We start from the raw sequence: 24121 nt of genomic DNA on the forward strand, positions 1-24121 counted from the left end.
GCACACATAGCCAGCCACTTCTGTACAGAGAGAAGCGAGGGTTTGGGAAGAAAAGAAATTGAAGAAAGGGTAAAAATGTCTTTTCAAAATAATTTTAATAGAGTAGTGGCTATTTTTGCTCAACATTAGAATTGGTGGATAAAAAATAAACACCACCTTATTTAGTGGTTACCACACGCCATTTTTACAAGTTTCGTACCCAACTTAAATGGGCTGAATCTAGCTGAGACACAGGCCCAAAACATTCGGATCCTGGCCAACTTGAAACTAGAAATGACGTTGGATGGATCATTTTTAAACTACGTCATATTTAGATCCCGTTAAGAAAATTTAGAGAAAATAACCTTGCTTCAAAACTAAAGCACGCTGATCAGAATTTTAAAGCACCGAGAATTTTAATGATCACCACAATTTTCAGCCAAAATAGAAAAAATTCTTGCGATAGCTTAGAATTTTGTGGCCAATTACATAAAAAATTTCGACAATCATTCAAAATTTTGTGACTATCTGTCACGACCCTAACCCCGAACTCGATCGTAATGGCACTTCTCGTGAAGACAAGGTCAGCCAGTCTAACACAACTCATCCTTTTAAGCAGTTAAATAGCATAAAAATAGTTTAAACATGATTTAATAGCAATAGCTAGCGGAAATAGAGATAACAAAGTGGAAACCCATCCCGACACAGCCCTAACCGGGGTGTCACAAGTCACGAGCATCTATGATACTGAATCCTCAAATGTAACTACAGAGTTTCAAATACTGAGCTAGAAACGTAAAAGAAATAGATAGAGAGGAGCTCCAGGCTGCGAACGCCAACAGCTACCCAAAGACTCCTCGAAGATCCGCCTGAAGCTGAAATGAATCAGCACTCGGGAGTGGAACCAGCGACGCCTGAATCTGCACACATGGTGCAGGGAGTAATGTGAGTACTCCGACCCAGTGAGTAATAAATATAAATAATGACTAAAAGTAAAAAAATACGTATACACAAGGTATTCTATAATGAAGCAGTTAAATAAGAAATTTGCAAGCAGAAAACCAATGAAAAGTAGAATAAAATACTTCTACAACAATTAAACAGGTAATCGACAGACAATTATGATAAAATAAACACATAGAAGTTCGCCCCTCAGGCACAGTATCAACAATTTCTGCCCCTCGGGCTCAATCTCACATCACAATGGGTACTCGCGCTCACTGGGGGTGTGCAGATTCCGGGAGGAGCCCCTTACGGCCCAAGCGCAATATCAAGCCATCTCATGGCATCAAATCTAGGCCCTCGGCCTCATATCAATCAAGCCACTGCGTGGCGTATATATGTATCTCAGGCACTCGGCCTCATATCAGTATCAATGTTCCTCACAATATAGGTCGTCGGCCTTACTTAGTCCAAAAATCATCACAAGCCCCTCGGGCTATAGTAAAACAGTGTTTTCAGCCCAAACATCATTTAAAATATCATTTAAGTCTTGAAAACTGAGAAAGAATGGTTGAATAGTAAAAATAGTGGGAAACTATCATGACTGAGTTCAAGTAACAAGCCAAAACAGTGATAAAATATCAATAAATAGCCCCGAAGGGTTCAAATAGTTGGCACTAGGCCCAATTATGGCATTCAGCCCAAATAATGATGACAACACATAGTTTACAATCAAATACGCGGTAAAATCATTAATCGGGACGGACCAAGTCACAATCCCCAATAGTATATGACCACACGCTCATCGTCAAGTGCGTGTCTCACCTCAATATAGCACTACAATGTGCAAATCCGAGGTTTCAAACCCTCAGGACATCATTTATAATCATTACGCACCTCGAACCGGCTAACTCTCTAGCTCACGACGCCTTTGCCCCTTGAATCGGCCTCCACGCGCATCAAATCTATCCAAAATCAGAACGAATACGTCACAATATGCTAAGGAAACAAAGCCCGAGCAAAACAATCGAAAAATACCAAAAATCTCGAAATTAGAAAAATTTGAGCCCCGGGCCCACTTCTCGAAACTCAGAAATTTTCACATCAATGAGTTCCTTATCTCCCCACGAGTTCATACACACCAAAAATTCTCAAATCCGACCCCAAATGGCCCTCCAAATCCCCAAATCAAAAGTCCAAAATTCCAAGCCCTAGTTCTTCCATTTTTAGCTTAAGATTTCATGATTTCTTGGTGGATTTCACAATAGATTCGAGTTTTAGGTCCGAAATTCTTACCTCCAAACGTTTCTCCTTGAATCCCTCTTCAATTTCCTTCAAAAAGCTCCCAAAAAGACCAACTATGGAGTAAATGAGCTCCAAAATCGCGGATGAAATGAATTAAAACATTCTGCCCAGGCCTGCTTTTCCTTCATCGCGATCGCGGCACTTCCCTCGCGATTGCGAAGAACAAATTTTAAACTCCCCAAAATTACACTACGCGAACGCGACCAGGACCATGCAAACGCGATGCCTCTGCCTCCTACACCTTCGCGAACGCGACCTCACCTACGCGAACGCGATGCACAAATGATCTTCAGCCCATCTTCCTCTACGCGATCGCGAGTGCCTTCACGCGAACGCGATGCACAGCTTCCCAGCCTTCCGCGAACGCGAAGCTTCTCACGCGAACGCGAAGGCTTAATTCTGGACTTCCTCAAATCCTTCTACGCAATCGCGATACACCCTACGCGATCGCGAAGGGTAATTCTCTACAACACCTAATCAGATTTTTTTGCAACTCCCGAACTCCAAAAATGACCCGAATGACCATCCGAAAGTCACTGGAGGCCCTCGGGACCTCAACCAAAGGCACCAACACATCCTAAAATCTTATTCAAACTTGCTCCAATCATCAAAACACCTTAAACAACATCAAATCACTCAAAACACATCAGATTCAAGCTTAAGTTTCTAAAATCTTCCGAAATACGCTTTCGATCAAAAACCCAATCAAACCACGTCCGAATGACCTGAAATTTTGCATACACATCCCAAATGATACAACGAAGCTACTGCAACTCTCGAAATTCCATTCCGACTCTTATATCAAAATCTCACTTATCCACCAGAAATCGCCAAAATAATAACTTCATCAATTCAAGCCTAATTCTACTCTGGACCTCCAAAACCCATTCCGATCACACTCCTAAGCCATAAATTACCTCCCGAAGCTAACCGAATCATCGGAACTCACATTAGAGCTCTCTAACACATAAGCAACATCCGGTTGACTTTTCCAACTTAAACCTTCTTAAAAGAGACTAAGTGTCTCATTCTTACCAAATCCTCTCCGAACTCAAACTGATCAATCTGATCACATAAAACACGGATAACGAAGCATAAAGAAGCAGAAATGGGGAAAATGGAGAGGTAACTCATGAGACGACTGGCCGGGTCGTCACACTATTATAACTTACAAAATTATAGCAACTGTCGAAATTCTGGCGAGCAATTAGAATTTTGTGGCTAATTGCAGAAAACTATGGTAATAGTCAAAATTTTGTGATGATTGTTATAAATTGCAACATTATGACAACTGCCAGATTTCGGACTAAACATGGAAATAGTATCATGGTTGACATATGAAACACACCGTCTTATAAGGCTATAACTAGGGGCGTACAAATCGAATCGGAAAATCGAACTATACCGAAAAGTCAAATCAAATCAATTAAAAACCTGATTAGGTTTGGTTTGGTATTGAGTAAAAAATCCGAACCAAACTGACATATAAATATATAATTTTTATATATACTTTTAAAACTTTTTGTAGAATTTTCTTTAAGAAATGTCAAGAAATATTTGCGATTCTCTTATGGGATATAATATTCAGTTAAATATGAAGTGCTTCATATTTATTAACCTTAAATAATGGGTTGTATGATCACTTTCTCATCAAGTATTACTAAAATGCGTCAATATCTTTGTTCTTCCATATTCATATCATATGTTAAGATCTACTAAATTGTTATATCTTTTTCGAATGTGAAGTGATTATTATTATTATTTAGGTATCGTATTGATTTTTATGTTTAATTACTAAGTTTGGCTAACCTTAAAAGTGTACATTAATGAAACATTATTGGCAGACGACTAAAAAAAATAACTATTATATGTTACTAAGAAAATTCTCTCAAAAAAATATTTTAATAGATAATATGTTTGTCAATTTTTTATATTTTTACTAAACATATATGTGCTTATTAAAAATTTAACAATGTAAGATTAAAATAATATTTAAGTAACAAAAAACTCGAAAAATCCGAAAAATCCGACAAAACCGAACCAATCCAAACCGATATAGTTGCATTGGTTTGGTTTTGATAAAAATCGAACCAACTCGGTCCATGTACACCCCTACTTTCCAGGATTAAAATTTAAATGGTGGCACTAAATGATCATATTTATGTCATTCTCCCAATTTGAAATCCAACTGAAAGAGTTGTTTATGTTTTTCTTCACATAAGTAAGTTTCATCAGTCCTTTTTTTTTTCTGCACCTACTTCATTTTGCAAAACACATATAAGAACTGCAATGATATTAAACTAACAGAAAAAAATTGTATTTGTTGTTATTATGTTCGCTGTGTGTGATAAATCTGAGTAGAAGCTAGTGCTTGTTATTTCAAGTAACTCCTTTAATTTTATCGAAAATGTTTTCTGCTCCTTCGAGCAGCTAAATAGAAAATAGACTAAATAGTAATAAGAAGGGTGGACAAATGTCACTAGTAGTGTGACCTGATATTTCCTTCCTTTCTGGACTGCTTTTCTTTTTAGTACTGATAACCCTAAAGATCAAAGGCAAAACGAAAAATGCATAAGGGACAAAATTTAAGGGGTCCTTTGCTTCGAAATTATAATTTTCTGGATTAAATTTATATTTGTTTTAATTAATAGTCGAAATTGTTGGTCCCAAGATAATGGATAATAAAGTAGCTAGGGACAAACAAAAGTAGCTAGCTTTTATGTTTTTGATATTATTGTCTGTAAGTGCCAATTACGCATTTATGTGTATTGGGTAAAGAAAAAGTATAGCTTTAAATTAAAGAATAGACTTAAGATAATTGCTTGAGTTGGCTTTCTCTGCATAAAAGGAGACTTATTGTATACACACGAGATACAGAAGAAATATTGTTTTGGAATTCACATTCTCTTCATGGTATCAGAGCATATTTTGAAAATTTTCTTTAACTTTTTCATTCTGCCTCCTTCTTTTCAAAATGGTAGAAACATCTGATGTTAATACCTTTGTGGCTACTGTGGCTGATTCATCCAAGAAAGTAACGATTGACTCATCACACCCATTTTTTCTTCACCCCTTAGACTATCCAGGAATGAACCTGGTTTCTTCAGTTTTTGATGGCAAAAGTTATGGTGTTTGGCGTAGAACTGTTGTGATAGCTCTTTATACAAAGAACAAATTGGATTTTATTGATGGAACCATCTCCATTCCGGATGAAAGCTCTGGGCTTCAAAGTGCTTGGTCAAGAGGAAATGACATGGTCTTGTCTTGGTTGCTTAACTCTCTATCAAAGGAGATTGCAGAGAGTGTGCTTTATTCTCACAATGAAAAGGACCTATGGAATGATTTGGAAGACAGATTTGGTCAAACAAATGGTGCTAAAATTGTTTCAACTTCAATAAAAACTAAGTTATGTAGTTCAAGAAAACTCTAGTGTATCTAGCTACTTTACGAAAATGAAAAGTTTGTGGGATGAGTTAGATACTCTAATTAATTTTTCCACATGTTCATGTGAGTGTGTGTGTGGAGCTAAAGGAAAGAACTTGAAGACTCACCAAGACCAGAGGTTGTTGCAGTTTCTAATGGGGCTCAATGACACCTACATAGGGGTGAGAAGCAATATTCTATTGTCTTCTCCTTTACCCACTATTGGGCAAGCCTACTCCCTCGTGATTCAAGATGAAAAACAAAGGGAAATTCATGCTAACCCTGCTCATCCAGTAGATTCTTCCTCTTTCATTGCAGCCAACTATGCAGGAAATGATAAGAAGATGAATAATAATAGAGGACAGAAAACAGATTTTGATGCTAAGAAAGCAGGACTTAGATGCGCTTACTATAAAAAGGTTGGTCACAACATTGAAAAGTGCTACAGGCTCTATGGATTCCTGCAGATTTTAAGTTCACAAAGCAGAGGAGATATCAAGAAGGAGTTCAGGTTAACAGTACTTTTAACACAGTTGGAAAAAGTGAGCAGGGAGGTACTAAGTTGACAAATACTCGAGAAAATGTGACGGAATTACCACAGCTTCTTCAACAAGTGAAAATGGCACAAAATGGAGCAAGTACCTTTGAAGTTTCTGCAAACCTAAGTTGTGCAGGTATAACAAAGTTCTTCAACACTTATGCTGTGTCATTCAAATTCAAAGTGATTCATGGATATTAGATAGTGGAATCACTGAGCATATGACTTTTAACAAAGCTTTCTTCTTAGATTTAAAGGCTTTACCAAAACATGTTATGGTTAACCTACCTAATTCCTTTAAAGTAAAAGTTACTCATTCAGGCTCTATTTCACTCTTGCCTAATCTAATCTTAGATAATGTTTTATATATTTCTTTTTTTAGGTATAATCTGTTATCTGTGCACAAGTTGTGCAGGCAACACTTATGCTGTCTCAACTCAAGCAATATGTCCTTTTCACTTCTTCTTCTTGTTTTCTACTATAGGTCCCTTCACTGAAGAGCCCTACGGAGATTGGTAAAGAGGAGGGAGGACTCTACATCCTCAGATCAAGACCTTCAGTATTAGTCTCAAATAGTTTGTCTAAGTTTAGGAATGGTTTTGTTTCAAAAAGGAAGTCTACTTCCATTCCAGTTTTAAGTTCTTGTTTCACTTTTTCTACTTCTAATGTAAGGGAAAAGTTGTGGCATTATAGGCTAGATTATATGCCATTAAGTAATATGAAGAATTTTTTCGTCTCTTCCTGTTTTTTCATGTTTTAATTTCTTAACCCCCTATTATGTTTGTCCAATGGCAAGGCAGACTAGACTCCATTTTTCCTCAAGCTCTATCTCTACTAAAGAAATATTTGAATTAATTCATGTGGATACTTGGGGACCATATAGTAGTGCGACAGATGATGGTTACAAATATTTTCTCACCATTGTTGATGACTTTAGCAAAGCCACTTGGACTTATCTCCTAAGCACCAAATCAAATGCTTTCACAGTTTTAAAGTTTTATCTAGCAAAGGTGGATAGACAATTTCATTCTAAGGTTAAAATCATTAGATCAGACAATGCTTTTGAATTGGGAACTAGGAACGTTCAGTCAGATTTCCTTTCTTCACAAGGAATTATTCATCAAATCACTTGTGTGTACACCCCCACAACAGAATGGTGTAGTGGAGAGGAAGCACAAGCATTTATTAGAAACATCTAGGGCACTATTGTACCAGTCACATTTACCTATTTCTTATTGGGGAGATTGTTTACTCACAGTAACCTACCTAATCAATAGGTTCTCTTCTAGAGTCTTACATTTCAAGACTCCTTATGAGATATTGTTTAAGGTGAAGCACACTTACTCTAACCTTATGTGCTTTGGTTGTTTATGCTTTGCTTCCACTATTGTAGATCACAGAACGAAACTTGATCCTAGGGCAGTACCTTGTATTTTCCTTGGGTATCCACATGGCAAGAAAGGTTATAAAGTGCTTAACTTTAAAACTTTTAAGACTACCATTTCTAGAGATGTTGTGTTCTATGAGGAATTCTTTCCCTTTGCTTCTATAAACTCACCTACCACAAGTTATCTTGTTCTACCCCTTGTTAAACCAAGTTATTCACCTAGTTCAATTCTTGATTTTTTTACCTGAAACTTCACCTATTAGTTCACATTTCATTTCTACTCCTTCAAGTCCTACACCTCAATCCATTTCTACTCCTCTGTCTGCTCCTAGATCATCCCATATTCCTTCATCTTCTAGATCCCCTATTTCAGGGACCAATACTCATATTTTTCTACCTCTGGATTCTGAACCTATGATGGACACACTCATTAGAAAATCATCAAGGCCTCATAATCCACCTTCATATCTTAAAGATTATATCTGCACTGCACTCAAGCTCACAGATGTAAGTAATTCTTGTTTCCTCACTCCTGTAACACCAGATTCACTGTCTTTTAATGGACTTTCCTCTGCTAATCAACATATGCTCAATTCTTTATCTAATGTTCAAGAACCAATTAGTTATAGTGAGGCTGCACACCAACCATGATGGCAGGAGGCTATGGCAAGGGAAATTGAGGCTCTTGAGCTCAACAAACTTGGGAGGTAGTTGAACCACCCCTTGGTAGGAAAGTTTTGCCATGTAAATGGGTGTACAAAGTTAAACAACATCCGGATAGAAGTGTAGAGCGATTGAAAGCAAGGCTAGTCATTAGAGGATACATACAAAAGGAAGGAGTGGACTTTACTGAAACTTTTTCACCGGTGGTCAAGATGACCACCATTAGGTGTATACTTGCTACATCAGTAAAAAGAGGTTGGGGTTTGTATCAGTTAGATGTGGATAATGCATTTCTACATGGATATTTGCAAGAGGAAGTCTATATGAAATTCCCAGCAGGAGTGATCCCACCATCTTCTACACATGTCTGCAAATTGAAAAAGTAACTTTATGGACTTCGTCAAGCTTCGCGACTGTGGTATTCTAAGCTCACCAATGCCCTAAATTTTAAGGGTTTCACTCACTCATTAAATGACTACTCTTTGTTCTTTAAAATGTCAAATTCCTCTATCTCTATTATAGCCGTCTATGTCGATGATATATTACTAACATGTAATGATACAACAGAATTACAAGCACTAAAAGATTTTCTTCATCAAGAATTTAGAATCAATGATCTTGGGGACCTGCATTTTTTTCTGGGCATGGAGGTGATCCGCGAACTTCAAGGGTTGATCCTTTCACAAAGGAAGTTTACCTTTGATCTTCTCAAGGAATTTGATGCAATACAACTGGTTCTTGTTTCTTCTCCACTTGATCCAACATCTAGGCTTCTTGCTAAGACAAGGGATCCTGTAAAGGACCCTACTTTATATCGTCATTTACTTGGTAAACTGAATTACCTAACACATACCAGGCCGGATTTATCTTTCACGGTCCAGCACTTGAGCCAATACATATAGGACAATAGTGCATAGTGTAGTATCAGCTGTAGACATGTGATTTTTGACCCTCTCCAAGATTTTCATATTTTAGCGCGTAAATATTTAATTTAGGAATAATATAGATATTTTAAGTAATTTTGACTCTTTTACTTTATTTTATTACAAGAAAACAAAAAATCATAAAAATAGGTTCATTAATGTTTTGTAGTCATTTTTAATCTAAAAAAAATCTAAAAAATATATATACAACAATAGTATCGTATATATATATATACAAAAATAGTATCGTATTTTTATTTTAATATGATATTTGAAAATACCAAAAATAGGTTTGTTTTAATGGTTAGTCTTATTTTAGTAATTATTTGAATAGTAGGATTAATTAATAAATGGGACCGTATTTTTAATCTCGTTCGCAGGGAAAGAATAAAGCTTGGGCTCTAGCAACCCATTTTTAGGCCTAATTTTGGACCTAGCCCATAATTCCCAAGCCCAGAATTCCTAGGTTCATACCCCTTAACCTAAAAACCCTACAACTATCTAGACCTAGACTCTACAGTATAAGAAGGACCTAACGAAAAAAATTGGGAGGAGAACAACAAAAAAACTAAAAAAGCTGCGCAAGGAACGACCCCCACCACCCCCCTGTCATCGTCTTCTTCGAACCATCCCATACCCAAACGACCCCCTTTAACTTCTTCTTCTTCATGAAGAACTAAGAAAGAAGACATCAGAACCGAACGGGGTGAGAAGTCAGTTGTTTCTCTTGGATTTTTGGACTGAACCTAGATACACAAACGACCCCTGATATCATCTCCTTCTACCACTCCGGCCACCACCAAGGCTTGCCGGAAATTAGCCACCCACCCGAAAAGAGAACGCTGAAAGGAAGAAAAGCTGCGCAGCTTTTTCACAACGCAGGACCCTTCCACTGGCCGTCTTCTCCATCGGAACCCCAACGATATCTTCAGTCATTTTTGAACCAAGGAAATCCAGGCGCCATTTTTCGAAAGAGGAAAGGCTGAAGATCTTCATCTTCCTCATGAAGACATAAGACCAACCCTAGCACCTTAAGACCAAAGATATCCATCCACACCACGTAAAAACACCGGAACTCCTCCACTCTTTCACGCCATCGCAATCGTCGGCAAACCAGTCGTTCCCTCATCACAGAACTCGTCGGAAAACCAGTAAACCCCATCAGATCGAGCACACATACAGCCATGCACACGAACAGAGCGAGGGAACGAGCGTAAGTCAGTTTGAGATTTTAGAAAGTCGAAAAACAGTACAAAAAAATGTTTTGTCTGTCTCGTCCTTGATTTGATTCTTAGTTCTGAAACATGGATGTTTAACTGAAGTCGGGAGTCATTTGTGAGTTTGAGTCGTGTGGAGGTTGTCGTACGATTGGTTCCGGTCTATGGTTATCGCTGTCCATTTTTTCCATCGAGTTCGAGCTGCTGAAACTCGACGTTGCTGTAAACTAATCAGAGTTTGTTCTTATTAGCCGAAGAGCAACTCGTGACATATTTTCTTTGTGGTTCATCTGTGAGTATTCTCGATACATTTTCGTTGCATCAGTTTTGTTTTCTCGCTTTAACTTCTTGTCGTGTAAGTAGTAGTAATATATTTGTTATCTTTTTTAAGTTTATATCGTCAAGTGTTGTTTGCTTATCACTAGATTATTAGTTGTTTTGCCATTTATTATTAGATTATTAGATTAAGGAGCTGCTCAGATTCTTGTTGATAAATCAATTTGTTATATACATGGGATGACCAATTATGAATGTTGAATGTTGGATGCTTTGTCGAATTAAGTGATAGAAGCTGGTGGATAAGAAATTCGGGGGTGCATTTCATGTGACCCGATTATAACAACTCCGAATAATAAAACCCTTTGAAACAATTTGAGACGTGTCGTGCCAAACAAAACCTAAAAATGCATGGGCCTCATGTCGTTGATTTTGCATATTTTAATCCTTAGAAATCGAGGCGTGCCATTTAGTTGAATTTCCATGGCCCTCGCGAACTTGAAAATGTGTAGTTGCTTTGGGCGCGTATTTTAATAATTACCTTCCTAAATTCAGGTGCGCATTTATGTGACCCAAATCCAAATCTCAACAATGTTAGATAAAATATGTTGCGGACCATGGGTGCATTTATGTGACGTGGTTCAAGACGTATTTTTGATAATGTTGAATTTTTCTTAAAAATTTATTTAACAAAAGCGGTTATAAAAGTTAAAATTGCACCATAGGCTAAAACATGTATTAAAATAAAGTAAATAGGCCAATTATAACAGTTGAGCGACCGTGCTAGAACCACGGAACTCGGGAATGCCTAACACCTTCTCCCGGGTTAACAGAATTCCTTACTCGGATTTCTGGTTCGCGGACTGTATTATAGATTCAACTTTTCCTCGATTTGGGATTTTAAACCGGTGACTTGGGACACCATAAATCTCCCAAGTGGTGACTCTGAATTTTAAATAAAATAATCCCGTTTCGATTGTCACTTAAATTGGAAAAACTCCCTTATATATACTCCCTTCCGGGGGGTGTAGGAAAAAAGGAGGTGTGACAGCTCTGGCGACTCTGCTGGGGAACGAACCCAGAATCTCTGGTTCAGGGTTCAATAATTCGAGCTTAGAATAATTGTTATATTTGGCTTTATCTGATTTTGCTACATGTTTGGGCCTAATGTGCTAAGTGATGCTCTTACCGCTTTGATATTATCTGAACTGTATATAAATTGCTACGAAACCCTTCTCTTCTCCCTCCTAAGGAGTTCACGTTGGTCGTGACTTCTTTCTGTTAGTGTCATATCCCAAATAAAACGAGGTTCGGACAAGTTGCAAAGCCGGATGAACTTTTAGTTACCGGTACGCAGCCCCCCTTCGGCTCGAGTTGTCCGCTCGGGTAAGCCAGGTCTAGAACAAATAAACCCAGGTTTTAAACCTAGTATAACAAGACCTCATGTCGGGTCCCTAGTAGGAACGCTTGTTTGCATCATGTGTATTTTGACTTTGGGGACTCAACACAGGGGTTGGGTCCGTCTAGGACAGGTGTACCCAAAATAACAGACCATCTTGATGCATCCTATGTGCTACATGTTGCATTTCTCCGAGGGTAAAAGGGTCATTTGGCGGGCTAGTGATAGTTGAGGGCAAATGGAAAAAATGAAAAAAAAAAGGTGAAGTGTGAAGAGAGTGGGGCCCAATTATGTTTTCTGTCACATTTTTTGTTAAGAAAAAAGAGCTTGAAAATTCAAAAAAGGATTTTGCACTTTTTCATCGTTTTTCGAAAATCAAAAATCAAAAAAAAAAAAGAAGGAAAAAGAAAATCCAAAAAAAAGATGTTGCATGTCTCATCATTTTCAAGGAAAAGACAAATATATATATATATATATATATATATATATATATATATATATATATATATATATATATATATAAAGATGTACGTAAAGCTCTAATTTTCTCTAAATTAGTTGTTTTGTTTTAATTCTCGCCCGTATCCAAATTGCCCCAACTACGCGAACCCGATTCTCGTCTCTCAGGGCGGGATACATAGGCAACCCACATAGGGTTCGGTCTTTCTAGTAAATCTTAGGTTCTTGGCTTTGCGGGGTCATAGCCAAATTTTGCACTTCTAGCTACCTTTTGGCCAAATAAGTGATTTTGCAAAAATAACTTCAATTATGTCTTGCATGTGTCCAATAAGGAGTGTTATTGTCTCACCTAGTGTTGGTTTGAGTTTTTTTTTTCATAAAGGTGTGGATCTACTTACCGGAGTTTGAGCATGACAGATACCCTAGGACCACCGCATTTAGGAGTTGCTTAAGGAGATTCTTTTATATTTGTTTTTTTTATTTTTTTTATTTTTATGTTTTGAATATGTTTTTTATGTCATCTTTTACTTTCTAGTTTTGTACAACAATGTCCGGTTTTTTTTTTGTTATTGTACTTTTATTTTGTATTTGAAAAGGTGTGGTGTAACTCAAAAATCGAAAAAAAAGAGATATTTTGCGTTTTTATATTTCCGTTAGAATTTTCTTTAGAAATACTACTCCTAAAAATCAAGAAGAAAAAAAAAATAAAGTTTGAGGTGGTTTTATTTTAGGAAATTAGCTTCTAGAAATTTTTTATTTTTTTAAAAAAATATTGCTTTTATACTTTCCTTAGTATATAGGGACCAAAATTCAAAAAAAAAAGAAAAAAAAAAATTTCTTTTAGTATCTCTTTAAAGGTTTTGTTTAAGGCATTAATTCCAAAATCCAAAAAGATTTTCTTGTGAGGTGTTTCTTTGGAAAATTAATGAAAGATGAAAAAAAATTCTTTTTATTTTCATTAGAACTTTAGGATATTGTACATAAAACAAAAGCATACTTTATATTTTGTTTATCATTAGAATTTTTCCTTTAGGCAATCAAAATTGAAATCCAAAAATATTTTGTTTTATCTTTTTCATTGCTTGCTTCGAAATCTTGCGTCAGGATATCAAATGAAAATTCAAAATATTTTTCTGTGGTTTATTCTTTCGTTGCAATAGGTTATAGAATATTAAGTCTAGAAAATTCAAAAATAAAAAAAAGAGATTTATTTCCCTTTTCTCGTCAGAGTAGTCATTAAGGTAAAAAGAAGAGAATGTTAGTTTGTTTCCTTTATTCCCGATCTGCCAGAACTATGCAAAGATCTGATTCATGCGGGGTCATGATACGTAGGCAACCTACATAGGGTTCGATCGAATCAATTTTTTTATTAAAGGAAAAAAAAGAAAAGAAAAAAGAGAGGTGAAATTATGGGATGTGAGATATGAGAGAAAGAAAGAGTGAAGATTAAAAAAAAGAAATGAAGGAAAATGGGTAAGTCAGCAAGTGCTAGAAAAGCAAAGAAAAGAGAGGTTGAAATGAACAAATTGGGATGATGTCAACTGACCTTTGTACCTTCGAAGTCATTTTAGAACCGATAACTGTGGTTAGGTGCATTGCACATAAAGTAAGATTATCTTATGTTAAATGCCCTAACGCTAACGTGATGGCTTCATTTGTTATATTCATAGCAGAAGGGTGGTTGGTTTGTGGTTTTTTAAAGTGGTAACTCTTCTCTACAACATAAGGTCAAAAGGCAATGGCAGACAACAACAGAACTGAGTTGGTTGATACCGGTGCCCGGAAGCAGTTGTTTGAACAGGACAATGGGTTGGTTGAAGAGGTAAAGATGTTAAGACAACACATGGCGGACATGTATCAGGCTTGGATGACTGGGAAGGCACCACCCCCGCCACCACCTAGCTTCCCAAATACTACCCTTACCCAAACACCGGTCACAGTGCCAGATGATCCCCCATACTCTCCAGATCCACCCGCTTATCACGGCTTTCCCAAACACCCTAGTAGCTCCATCACTTATCTTCCAATTACCTTTCCCAAAAATTGTCCTCCTGTCTTATCCACCATCCCCAACAATAAACACCCACTCAAAGCTCACGATGCCCAATATTACCCCTCAGAGGTTGCCCACAAGGTTCCCAACTCATACAAGCAGGGCCCGCGGGATGAGCCTCATATTGAAAATGAAAATTTCACAGAAAGAAAGGGGCGAGATGGGATAACCACGAGGCTGAAAGGCATAGAACAATCCTTAAAGAACAAATAAGGAAGGGGAGACCAGGGTAGCATGGCTTACAAAGAACTATCTGTGTCCCCTGACGTTCGCTAGCCCGCGGGGTTTAAAGTGCCAAAGTTTAACTTGTATGATGGGTATGGGGATCCGATAGCCCATTTGAGGGATTATTGCAGTAAAATGAGAAGTGTTGGCGAGAAAGATGATTTGTTGATGGCGTACTTCAGTGAGAGCCTGACTGGGCAAGCTTTGGAATGGCATAATCGCCAAGATGTTGGTAAGTGGCCTACATTGGGTGACATGACTCAAGATTTTGTTCGATGCTTTCAATACAGATCAGGTGTTACCCCAGACCGCTCTTCCCTATCTAAAATGGAAAAGAAGTCGGAGGAAAGCTTTAGGGAGTTTGGGCTCATATGGAGGGAGCAAGCTACTCGAGTCAATACCCCGATTGGTGAAGAAGAAACGGTTGAGCTTTTCCTACAAGACCAGGGGCCCACCTACTTCAGCTATTTAATCTCAGCCTTGGGAAAGCCTTTCAATGATGTGTTAAAAATAGGGGAGCTAGTAGAAGAGGGAATCAAGTCAAGTAAAATCATGAGTTGTTCGAAAGACATTCAGAACATCCCAGTAAGCTTGGGTGGAAGAAAGAGAAATAGAAAAGATGATCCGATGGGCCTTCCTGCTCAACACTTCCAGCCTCGACATCATCCCCGTGGATATCCTTATGCACCAGATGATCCTCCCCAATGCCACTTCTCTCCACAGAACTCCCAAAATCGTACATCACTATCCCAGTACCCAGCTCCACAAAATGCCTATCTACCCCTACGAGCCTACCGAAAACCCCCTGGATCAGGTTTCCGGACCAATCAAGCCTTTAAGAACGAGAGGTTACAGAAGAAGAAAATATTCACTCCATTGGGAGTGTCATATGCCAGTCTATTCCAGAGGATAAGGAAATTGGACATGTTGAAGCCGACCCAGATAAAAATGTCAAACCCTCTCCCAAAGAAGTTTGATTTTTCTCAAAGGTGCGCATATTGCTCAGATGACCCGGGGCATATGGTGTAGAATGCGATTCAGAAGCTTATTGATGCAGGCGACATTGTCATGCAAAATCCAGATGCAGCAGACACTAGCCAAAGTCCATCGCCTGTGCATAATGAGACGCATATGGTGGGTATGGTTTATTTTGAAAAGGAATGTGAGACTTCTTCTGGGAGCCTCGGAGGTCCACGTGCTACTAAGCTTTCAACGCTATCAGGGGTTGATCTTAAGAACGAGCCGGTAGAAGGAACTCAAAAGCAATTTGTTAAGAACAATGTGATGAATACTTGTGGAGGCCCTAGTATTGCTGATGCAGAATTCGGTGGCTAAGATACCACGCTTGGTAATTGGAAAGACGCTCCATTTTCTGGTCGGCTGGAGAGGAGTTTTGGTGGTTTATTTTGTTGTCATTTCTGCTGTCCGGGTTATTTCAGGGTTGTAATACGGATATTGTCTTGTGACTCAAACTCTTCTATCTTTTTATTTTTCCTAGTTTGTTTAGTCATAATAGCCCGTCTAGTGTTGTCTAGGTTTGTTCTAGGTTTGTGACCCCAGTTTAGTTTGTTTGTTTTGTTGTTCAAACCCTTTCACCATCTGTCTAATGCAATTTTTTGTTTTTTGTAATTTCTAGTCATTTTTGTTTAGTTCTCTTTTCTTTTCATAGTTCTTTTCCTATTAACTCTAGTGACATGACATGCACGCGTAATTCTCAGCCTGGTTTTAAAAGTCAGTTTAATCACGAAGCAATGAAACAATGTTGAAGATGTAAGGACATTTGAGGGAAATAAGTAAAGGCATTTTGAGATCACTTCAAGCCCGAATTGTGTGAAACTGGGACAGATAGAACAAAAAGAAATACTATTGAAATGCATCCTACCGCAACAGGTTGAAGCTAAAGGCAAGTTTGCCCCAAATTGGCAGGGGTCGTTCGTGGTAACGAGAGTGTTGTCCAATGGTGCTTTGTATTTAACAGATGTATAATTCGAATGTGTGGATATGGTTATCAAGTCTAATACAATCAAAAGGTGTTACAAATGTTTTCCTTGGTTAGTTTAATTGTGTTGTTTGTACTTGGCATGTTTTGAAGATTGGAATGACGAAGGCATTATATTCTGCTATCTAAACACCTTATCCTTCGTTACCCCTTCGAGCCTTGTTTATTTTCTTTCATACCCCTCTTTCGGAATCAGTAGCAAAGATCAGAAACACAAGTGTGAAAGATAAGTAAAGAAAAAGGAGAAAAGAAAAGAACGAAAAGGGAGAGAAGAAAAATGAAAATCAAAAAAAAAGGAAAAAAAAAGAAAAAAAAAGAGAGAAAGAAAAGAATGAAAAAAAGAGAAGAAAAACAACAAAAAGAGAAAAAGAAAGCAAAAAAGAGAAAGAAAAGAAAGAGAAAAGAGAAAATCACAACAACAAAGTAATTCCAATGCCATGAACTACGTTCGACCTGATTCCTTTTAAGGATACGTAAGCAGCCTCACGATTCGGTCTCATCAAAATAAAAATCCAAAAGTCCCAAGCAAGAAACTAGGGCAGAAGTTGTGGGTGTTGTACGAAATCTGATTCCGAAAGTTGTAATTTTAAACCCATGTGAATTGTTTTGAGCCTTTGATATCCTTTCTTTTTAACCCTATCCAAAAGCCCGCGTTACGGTCCAAAGAAAGACCTTCCGATCAGTCTTCGAGATATGCCAAGTCAAGCAAGGAGAGGTAATTCATATCAGGAGCAACACTTTGGTCCAAGCAGAAAAATAATGAAAATCAGAGAGTCTTATTGATGAAAATCCTCACGGGCACCGTAGGGCGACGGGAGCTGAGAGAAATCCAAAAATGAGAGAGTCTTATTGGTGAAAACCCTCGCGGGCACCGTAAGGTGATGACAAGTTGAGAGAAAGAACAAAATGAGAGAGGCTTGATGGTAAAAACCCTTCGGGCACTACAAGTCGAATAAGGATTGTGAATCAGATTGGATAATCGGAGCATTGAAGCCTAGTTTCACAGTTCAGGGGTATAACAGGAGTTGAACATCAGACTAGCTCAACAGAATAGGCCACAGGTGCATGTCATGGTCATTAGAGTTGGTATCCACATCCGATAGGTTTCTACTTTGTAGCTTTTTTGTTAGGAATCAGCCCACTCTTTTGTCTTTTACTCTGTTCCTTTTGTTTTGTTTACCTCCTCTTTCTGAGTATGTTTGGTCAGAACAAGTGAGAAATGACTTCAAAATTTGCCACCAGCTTTTCAATTGCACAAAACGGGATTTGGCCAGTACATCAAAGTGTCATAAGTCAGGAAAGAATAACAAGCGCACTGAGATGGTAACAATCAACATGCTTTGAGACCCTTGTAAAATACAAAGGTTTGGTACACATCAATTCAGGAACAATGCAACAGATGAAGGGTGTTAGGTAAACGGATCAAAGGTATTTCCAGTGAAACACGAGGGTTTGGTACATATCAATTCATGAACAACGCAACAAGATGGAGGGGTTTGGCGAACGGATCAAAGGTATTTTCTGTGGTAAGATTGACAAAAGGTGTTTAATCAGTGACAAGCGAGGTCCTCCGAGCAGAAATCAAAGTTATCGTGGCAAGTGAAGGAGCAACAGACCTCAAGGCCAGGGCCAGTGGTTTAAGTCAAGGAAAAACAACATGCGCGATGAGTGGGTGGCAATTATCGTGTTTTGGGGTTCATGTGAGACACAAAGGTTTGGTAAATGTCAGTTCATGAGCAATGCAACAGATAGAGGGTATTAGGTCTGAACGGAGAAGAGGTATTTTCTGTGATAAGGATGACAGAAAAAGTGGTTAGCAAGGTCTTCGAGTGGAAATCAAAGTTACCATGGTAAGTGAAGGAGCAATAGATCTCAAGGCCAATGCTAGTGGGTTAAGTCAAGAAAAAATAGCATGCACATTGAGTGGACGGTAATTGACGTGCTTTGGGATTCATGTGAAACACAAAGGTTGGTAAATGTCATTTCATGAGCAATGCAATAGATAAAGGGAACTGGGTCTGAACGGAGAAGGGGTATTTTCTGTGATAAGGATGACAGAGAAAGTGGTTAGTCCATAAGCAAGCAAGGTCCTCGAGCGGAAATCAGTTATCATGGGAAGTGAAGGAACAATGACCCTCAAAGTCAAGGCCACACACTAACCACCACATTTTAAACTGACAAAATTTTTCTTTGATTAAAACAGGGGCAGGAAATTTCAGTTGTTTCGGAGAAACCCTCCGCGGAGAAAGGCAGTCACCAAACAGGTTTGATTTTTGATTTTCAGGACCCTCCTGGAAAATGGGACCTAGTTCAGAAATAGTGTAATCTAGCATAAATGTATCCCAAAAGAATATAAGCTGGTTTAGAGGTTTGCATGTTCGAGATAAGATTCAATTAGGAGTTTTCAGGACCCTCCTGAATAATGGGACTTAGCTTTAAGATTTCGATTAGATAACAACATTTAGCGTAAATTCTGTTGTAGGATAGTATAATTCATCCATAAAAGTTGTCACTCTTAAGATAAAATTTGACCTTTGATTTTCAAGACCCTCCTAGATAATGGGGAGTAGTTTAAAGACTCTCTTAGATAACAAGATTTAGCAGAAGTCACACCTTTAGAAGATATAGCTTAGATTTAAAATTGTCGTTTAGTTAAGAATTGTCAGGACCCCCTGGATAATAGGACCTAGCTTTCAAATTCTTAGTAATACTTAGTAATATGATTTAGTTTTATACTCGAATTTGTGCCCAGCCACCAAACGAGTAAAAAATTTTCTTTGTTTTTGTTTATTTTGTTGAGGTCAGGAGCCCGCCTGGAGAGTAGGGAATACATTCAAGTTTAGCAGTCAGGAGCCCGCCTGGAGAGCAGGGAATACATTTCAAGTTCAGCAATCAGGAGCTCGCCTTGAGAGCAGGGAATACATTTCAAGTCAGCAATCAGGAGCCCACCTGGAGAGCAGGGAATACATTTCAAGTCAGCAGTCAGGAGCCCGCCTGGAGAGCAGGGAATACATTCAAGTTGAGCAGTCAGGAGCCCACCTGAAGAGCAAGGAATACGTTTCAAGTCAGCAATCAGGAGCCCACCTGGAGAACAAGGGAGTACAATTCAAGTTTCAGCTTTCAAGTTCTTATTGATATTTGGTAATGTGATCCATTTTACACTTACATGTAGGCCCAGATACCCAAACGAGCAGAAAATTTTCTTTGTTTTTGTTTATTTTGTTGAAGTCAGGAGCCCGCTTGGCAGAAAATTTTCTTTGTTTTGTCTATTTTCTTGAAGTTAGGAGCCCGCCTGGAGAGCAGGGAATACATTTCAAGTTCAGCAATCAGGAGCCCGCCTGGAGAGCAGGGAATACATTTCAAGTCAGCAATTAGGAGCCCGCCTGGAGAGCAGGGAATACATTTCAAGTCAACAGTCAGGAGCCCGCCTGGAGAAAAGGGAATACATTTCAAGTCAGCAGTCAGGAGCCCGCCTGGAGAGCAGGGAATACATTTCAAGCCGCCTGGAGAGCAGGGAATACATTTCAAGTCAGTAGTCAGGAGCCCGCCTGGAGAGCAGGGAATACATTCAAGTTCAGCAATCAGGAGCCCACCTGGAGGACAAGGGAGTACAATTCAAGTTTTAGCTTTCAAGTTCTTATTGATATTTGGTAATGTGATTCATTTTACACTTACATACGTGCCCAGATACCCAAACGGGGGCAGAAAATTTTCTTTGTTTTTGTCTATTTTGTTGAAGTCAGGAGCCCGCCTGGAGAGCAGGGAATACATTTCAAGTTAGCAGTCAGGAGCCCGCCTGGAGAGTAGGGAATACATTCAAGTTTAGCAATCAGGAGCCCTCCTGGAGATTATGGAATACATTCAAGTTTAGCAATCAGGAGCCCTCTTGGAAAGCATGGGAATATAATTCAAGTTCAGTAGTCAGGCGTTCACCTGGAGAAAGGGAAAACATCTCAAATTACAATTCAAGTCAGCAACCAAAGAATCTCACGGCAAGAATGCGAGTCAACAGTCCGAGGTGACCAACAGAAGTTAGTCACAATAAAGAAAAAGAGAGAAAGGAAAGAAGTGAATCCAAATGCAGAAGTTGATGGAAGATGTGAACTACTTAAGACATGGTGGAAATCACAAGCACTACATGTTCGGTCTTGATCCAAAAGCTGAAGAAGAACGAGCTAGCACCTGCAGCTAACAAGCGCCAAGGTTCAAATCTAAAGTCTGCATGAAGAACCATTCAAGACTCAAGATCAAGCTTCAGAAGACTTATAGATAGGAATCTTGTAACTCGTAGTTGAAAGGCCTAGTTAATCTTTTTCAGTTGATTTTTGATGTAATAACAGGAACCGCGGACCGGAACCTCGGCGGAACGGCACCTCGATCAGATCTCCACCTCGGCATACTCCGTCATCTCACCCATCTCTGAACTACATGTGGCCTGATTCCTTTACAGCCAAGGATATGTAGCTAGCTCAGATCCCAGGGCTCGGTCACATTCCCCTCTCTCTTAGTTTTAGTCTCTCCAAATAAGGGTCGGGTCAAAAAACCTGTCTAGTCATTTTTTGTCTGAAAACTCTTTGCGTTTTCAGTCAAAGAGGGGCAGCTGTAGACATGTGATTTTTGACCCTCCCCAAGATTTTTCATATTTTAGCGCGTAAATATTTAATTTAGGCATAATATAGATATTTTAAGTAATTTTGACTCTTTTACTTTATTTTATTATAAGAAAACAAAAAATCACAAAAAGAGGTTCATTAATATTTTGTAGTCATTTTTAATCTAAAAAAAATCTTTAAAATATATATATATATATATATACAAAAATAGTATCGTATTTTTATTTTAATATGATATTTGAAAATACCAAAAATAGGTTTGTTTTAATGGTTAGTCTTATTTTAGTAATTATTTGAATAGTAGGATTAATTAATAAATGGGACCGTATTTTTAATCTCGTTCGCAGGGAAAGAATAAAGCTTGGGCTCTAGCAACCCATTTTTAGGACCTAATTTTGGACCTAACCCATAATTCCCAAGCCCAGAATTCCTAGGCCCATACCCCTTAACCTAAAAACCCTACAACTATCTAGACCTAGACTCTACAATATAAGAAGGACCTAACGCAAAAATCTAGGAGGAGAACAACAAAAAAGCTGAAAAAGCTGCGCAAGGAACGACCCCCCCGTCATCGTCTTCTTCGAACCACCCCATACCCAAACGACCCCCTGAACTTCTTCTTCTTCAAGAAGAACGAAGAAAGAAGACATTAGAACCGAACAGGGTGAGAAGTCAGTTGTTTCTCTTGGATTTTTGGACTGAACCTAGATACACAAATGACCCCTGATATCATCTCCTTCGACCACTCCGGCCACCACCAAGGCTCGCCGGAAATTAGCCACCCACCCGAAAAGAGAACGCTGAAAGGAAGAAAAACTGCGCAGCTTTTTCACAATGCAGGACCCTTCCACTGGTCGTCTTCTCCATCGGAACCCCAACGATATCTTCAGCCATTTTTGAACCAAGGAAATCCAGGTGCCATTTTTCGAAAGAGGAAAGGCTGAAGATCTTCATCTTCCTCATGAAGACATAAGACCAACCCTAGCACCTTAAGACCAAAAAGATCCAGCCACACCATGTAAAAACGCCGGAACTCCTCCACTCTTTCACGCTGTCGCAATCGCCGGTGAACCAGTCGTTCCCTCCTCACAGAACTCGTCGAAACAATAGCAAACCCCATCAGATCGAGCACACATACAGTCACGCACACGAATAGAGCGAGGGAACGAGCGTAAGTCAGGTTTGAGATTTTAGAAAGTCGAAAAACAGTACAAAAATAAATGTTTTGTATGCCTCGTCCTTGATTTGATTCTTAGTTTCTGAAACATGGATGTTTAACTGAAGTCTGGAGTCTTTTGTGAGTTTGAGTCATGTGGAGGTTGTCGTATGATTGGTTCCGATCTATGGTTATCACTGTCCATTTTTTTCGTCGAGTTCGAGCTGTTGAAACTCGACGTTGTTGTAAACAAATCAGAGTTTGTTCTTATTAGCCGAAGAGCAACTCGTGACATATTTTCTTTGTGGTTCATCTGTGAGTATTCTCGATACATTTTCGTTGCATCAGTTTTGTTTTCTCGCTTTAACTTCTTGTCGTGTAAGTAGTAGTAATATATTTGTTATCTTTTTTAAGTTTATATCGTCAAGTGTTGTTTGCTTATCACTAGATTATTAGTTGTTTTGCCATTTATTATTAGATTATTAGATTAAGGAGCTGCTCAGATTCTTGTTGGTAAATCAATTTGTTGTATACATGGGATGACAAATTACGAATGTTGAATGTTGGATGCTTTGTCGAATTAAGTGATAGAAGCTGGTGGATAAGAAATTCGGGGGTGCATTTCATGTGACCCGATTATAACAACTCCGAATAATAAACCCTTTGAAACAATTTGAGGCGTATCGTGCCAAACAAAACCTAAAAATGCACAGCCCTCATGTCATTGATTTTGCATATTTTAATCCTTAGAAATCGAGGCGTGCTATTTAGTTGAATTTTCATGGCCCTCGCGAACTTGAAAAGGTGTAGTTGCTTTGGGCGCGTATTTTAATAATTACCTTCCTAAATTTGGGTGCGCATTTATGTGACCCAAATTCAAATCTCAACAATGTTAGATAAAATATGTTGCGGACCATGGGTGCATTTATGTGACGTGGTTCAAGACGTATTTTTGATAACGTTGAATTTTTCTTAAAAATTAATTGAACAAAAGCGGTTATAAAAGTTAAAATTGCACCATAGGCTAAAACATGTATTAAAATAAAGTAAATAGGCCAATTATAACAGTTGAGCGGCCGTGCTAGAACCACGGAACTCAGGAATGCCTAACACCTTCTCCCGGGTTAACGGAATTCCTTACTCGGATTTCTGGTTCGCGGACTGTATTACAGAGTCAACTTTTCCTCGATTCAGGATTTTAAACCAGTGACTTGGGACAACATAAATCTCCCAAGTGGCGACTCTGAATTTTAAATAAAATAATCTCGTTTCGATTATCACTTAAATTGGAAAAACTCCCTTATATATACTCCCTTCCGGGGGGTGTAGGAAAAAAGGAGGTGTGACAATGCTGCCTATCGCGTGCTTCGATATTTGTTGAAGGATCCTGGATTTGGTATTTTTATGTCATCTTCATCCTCTTTTTAGCTCTTGGCATTTTGTGATTAGGATTGGGCGACTTGCCTGGACTCGCGCAAATCAGTAAGCAGCTTTTATATCTCACTTGGAGCTTCGCCGATTTCATGGAAATCTAAGAAACAGAGCTCAATTTCTCTAAGTTTTG

General features: G+C 38.5%; 1 protein-coding gene across 1 annotated transcript; it reads left to right on the forward strand.

Annotated features, from left to right (window-relative positions):
• The first annotated feature begins 5200 nt into the window (after positions 1–5200).
• On the forward strand, positions 5201–5656 carry LOC107818584 (uncharacterized). Its single transcript, XM_016644621.2, has one exon. The coding sequence runs from the start codon at positions 5201–5203 to the stop codon at positions 5654–5656; it is 456 nt and encodes a 151-aa protein (XP_016500107.2).
• Positions 5657–24121: the final 18465 nt, after the last annotated feature.

The sequence above is a fragment of the Nicotiana tabacum genome, chromosome 10 (genome assembly GCF_000715075.1).
Source record: "Nicotiana tabacum cultivar K326 chromosome 10, ASM71507v2, whole genome shotgun sequence".
In the NCBI taxonomy this organism is placed as follows: Eukaryota; Viridiplantae; Streptophyta; class Magnoliopsida; order Solanales; family Solanaceae; genus Nicotiana; species Nicotiana tabacum.

Excerpts from the sequence above, each read along its gene's own strand:
- LOC107818584 (XM_016644621.2), top strand. The coding sequence starts at position 5,201 with ATGGTAGAAACATCTGATGTTAATACCTTTGTGGCTACTGTGGCTGAT.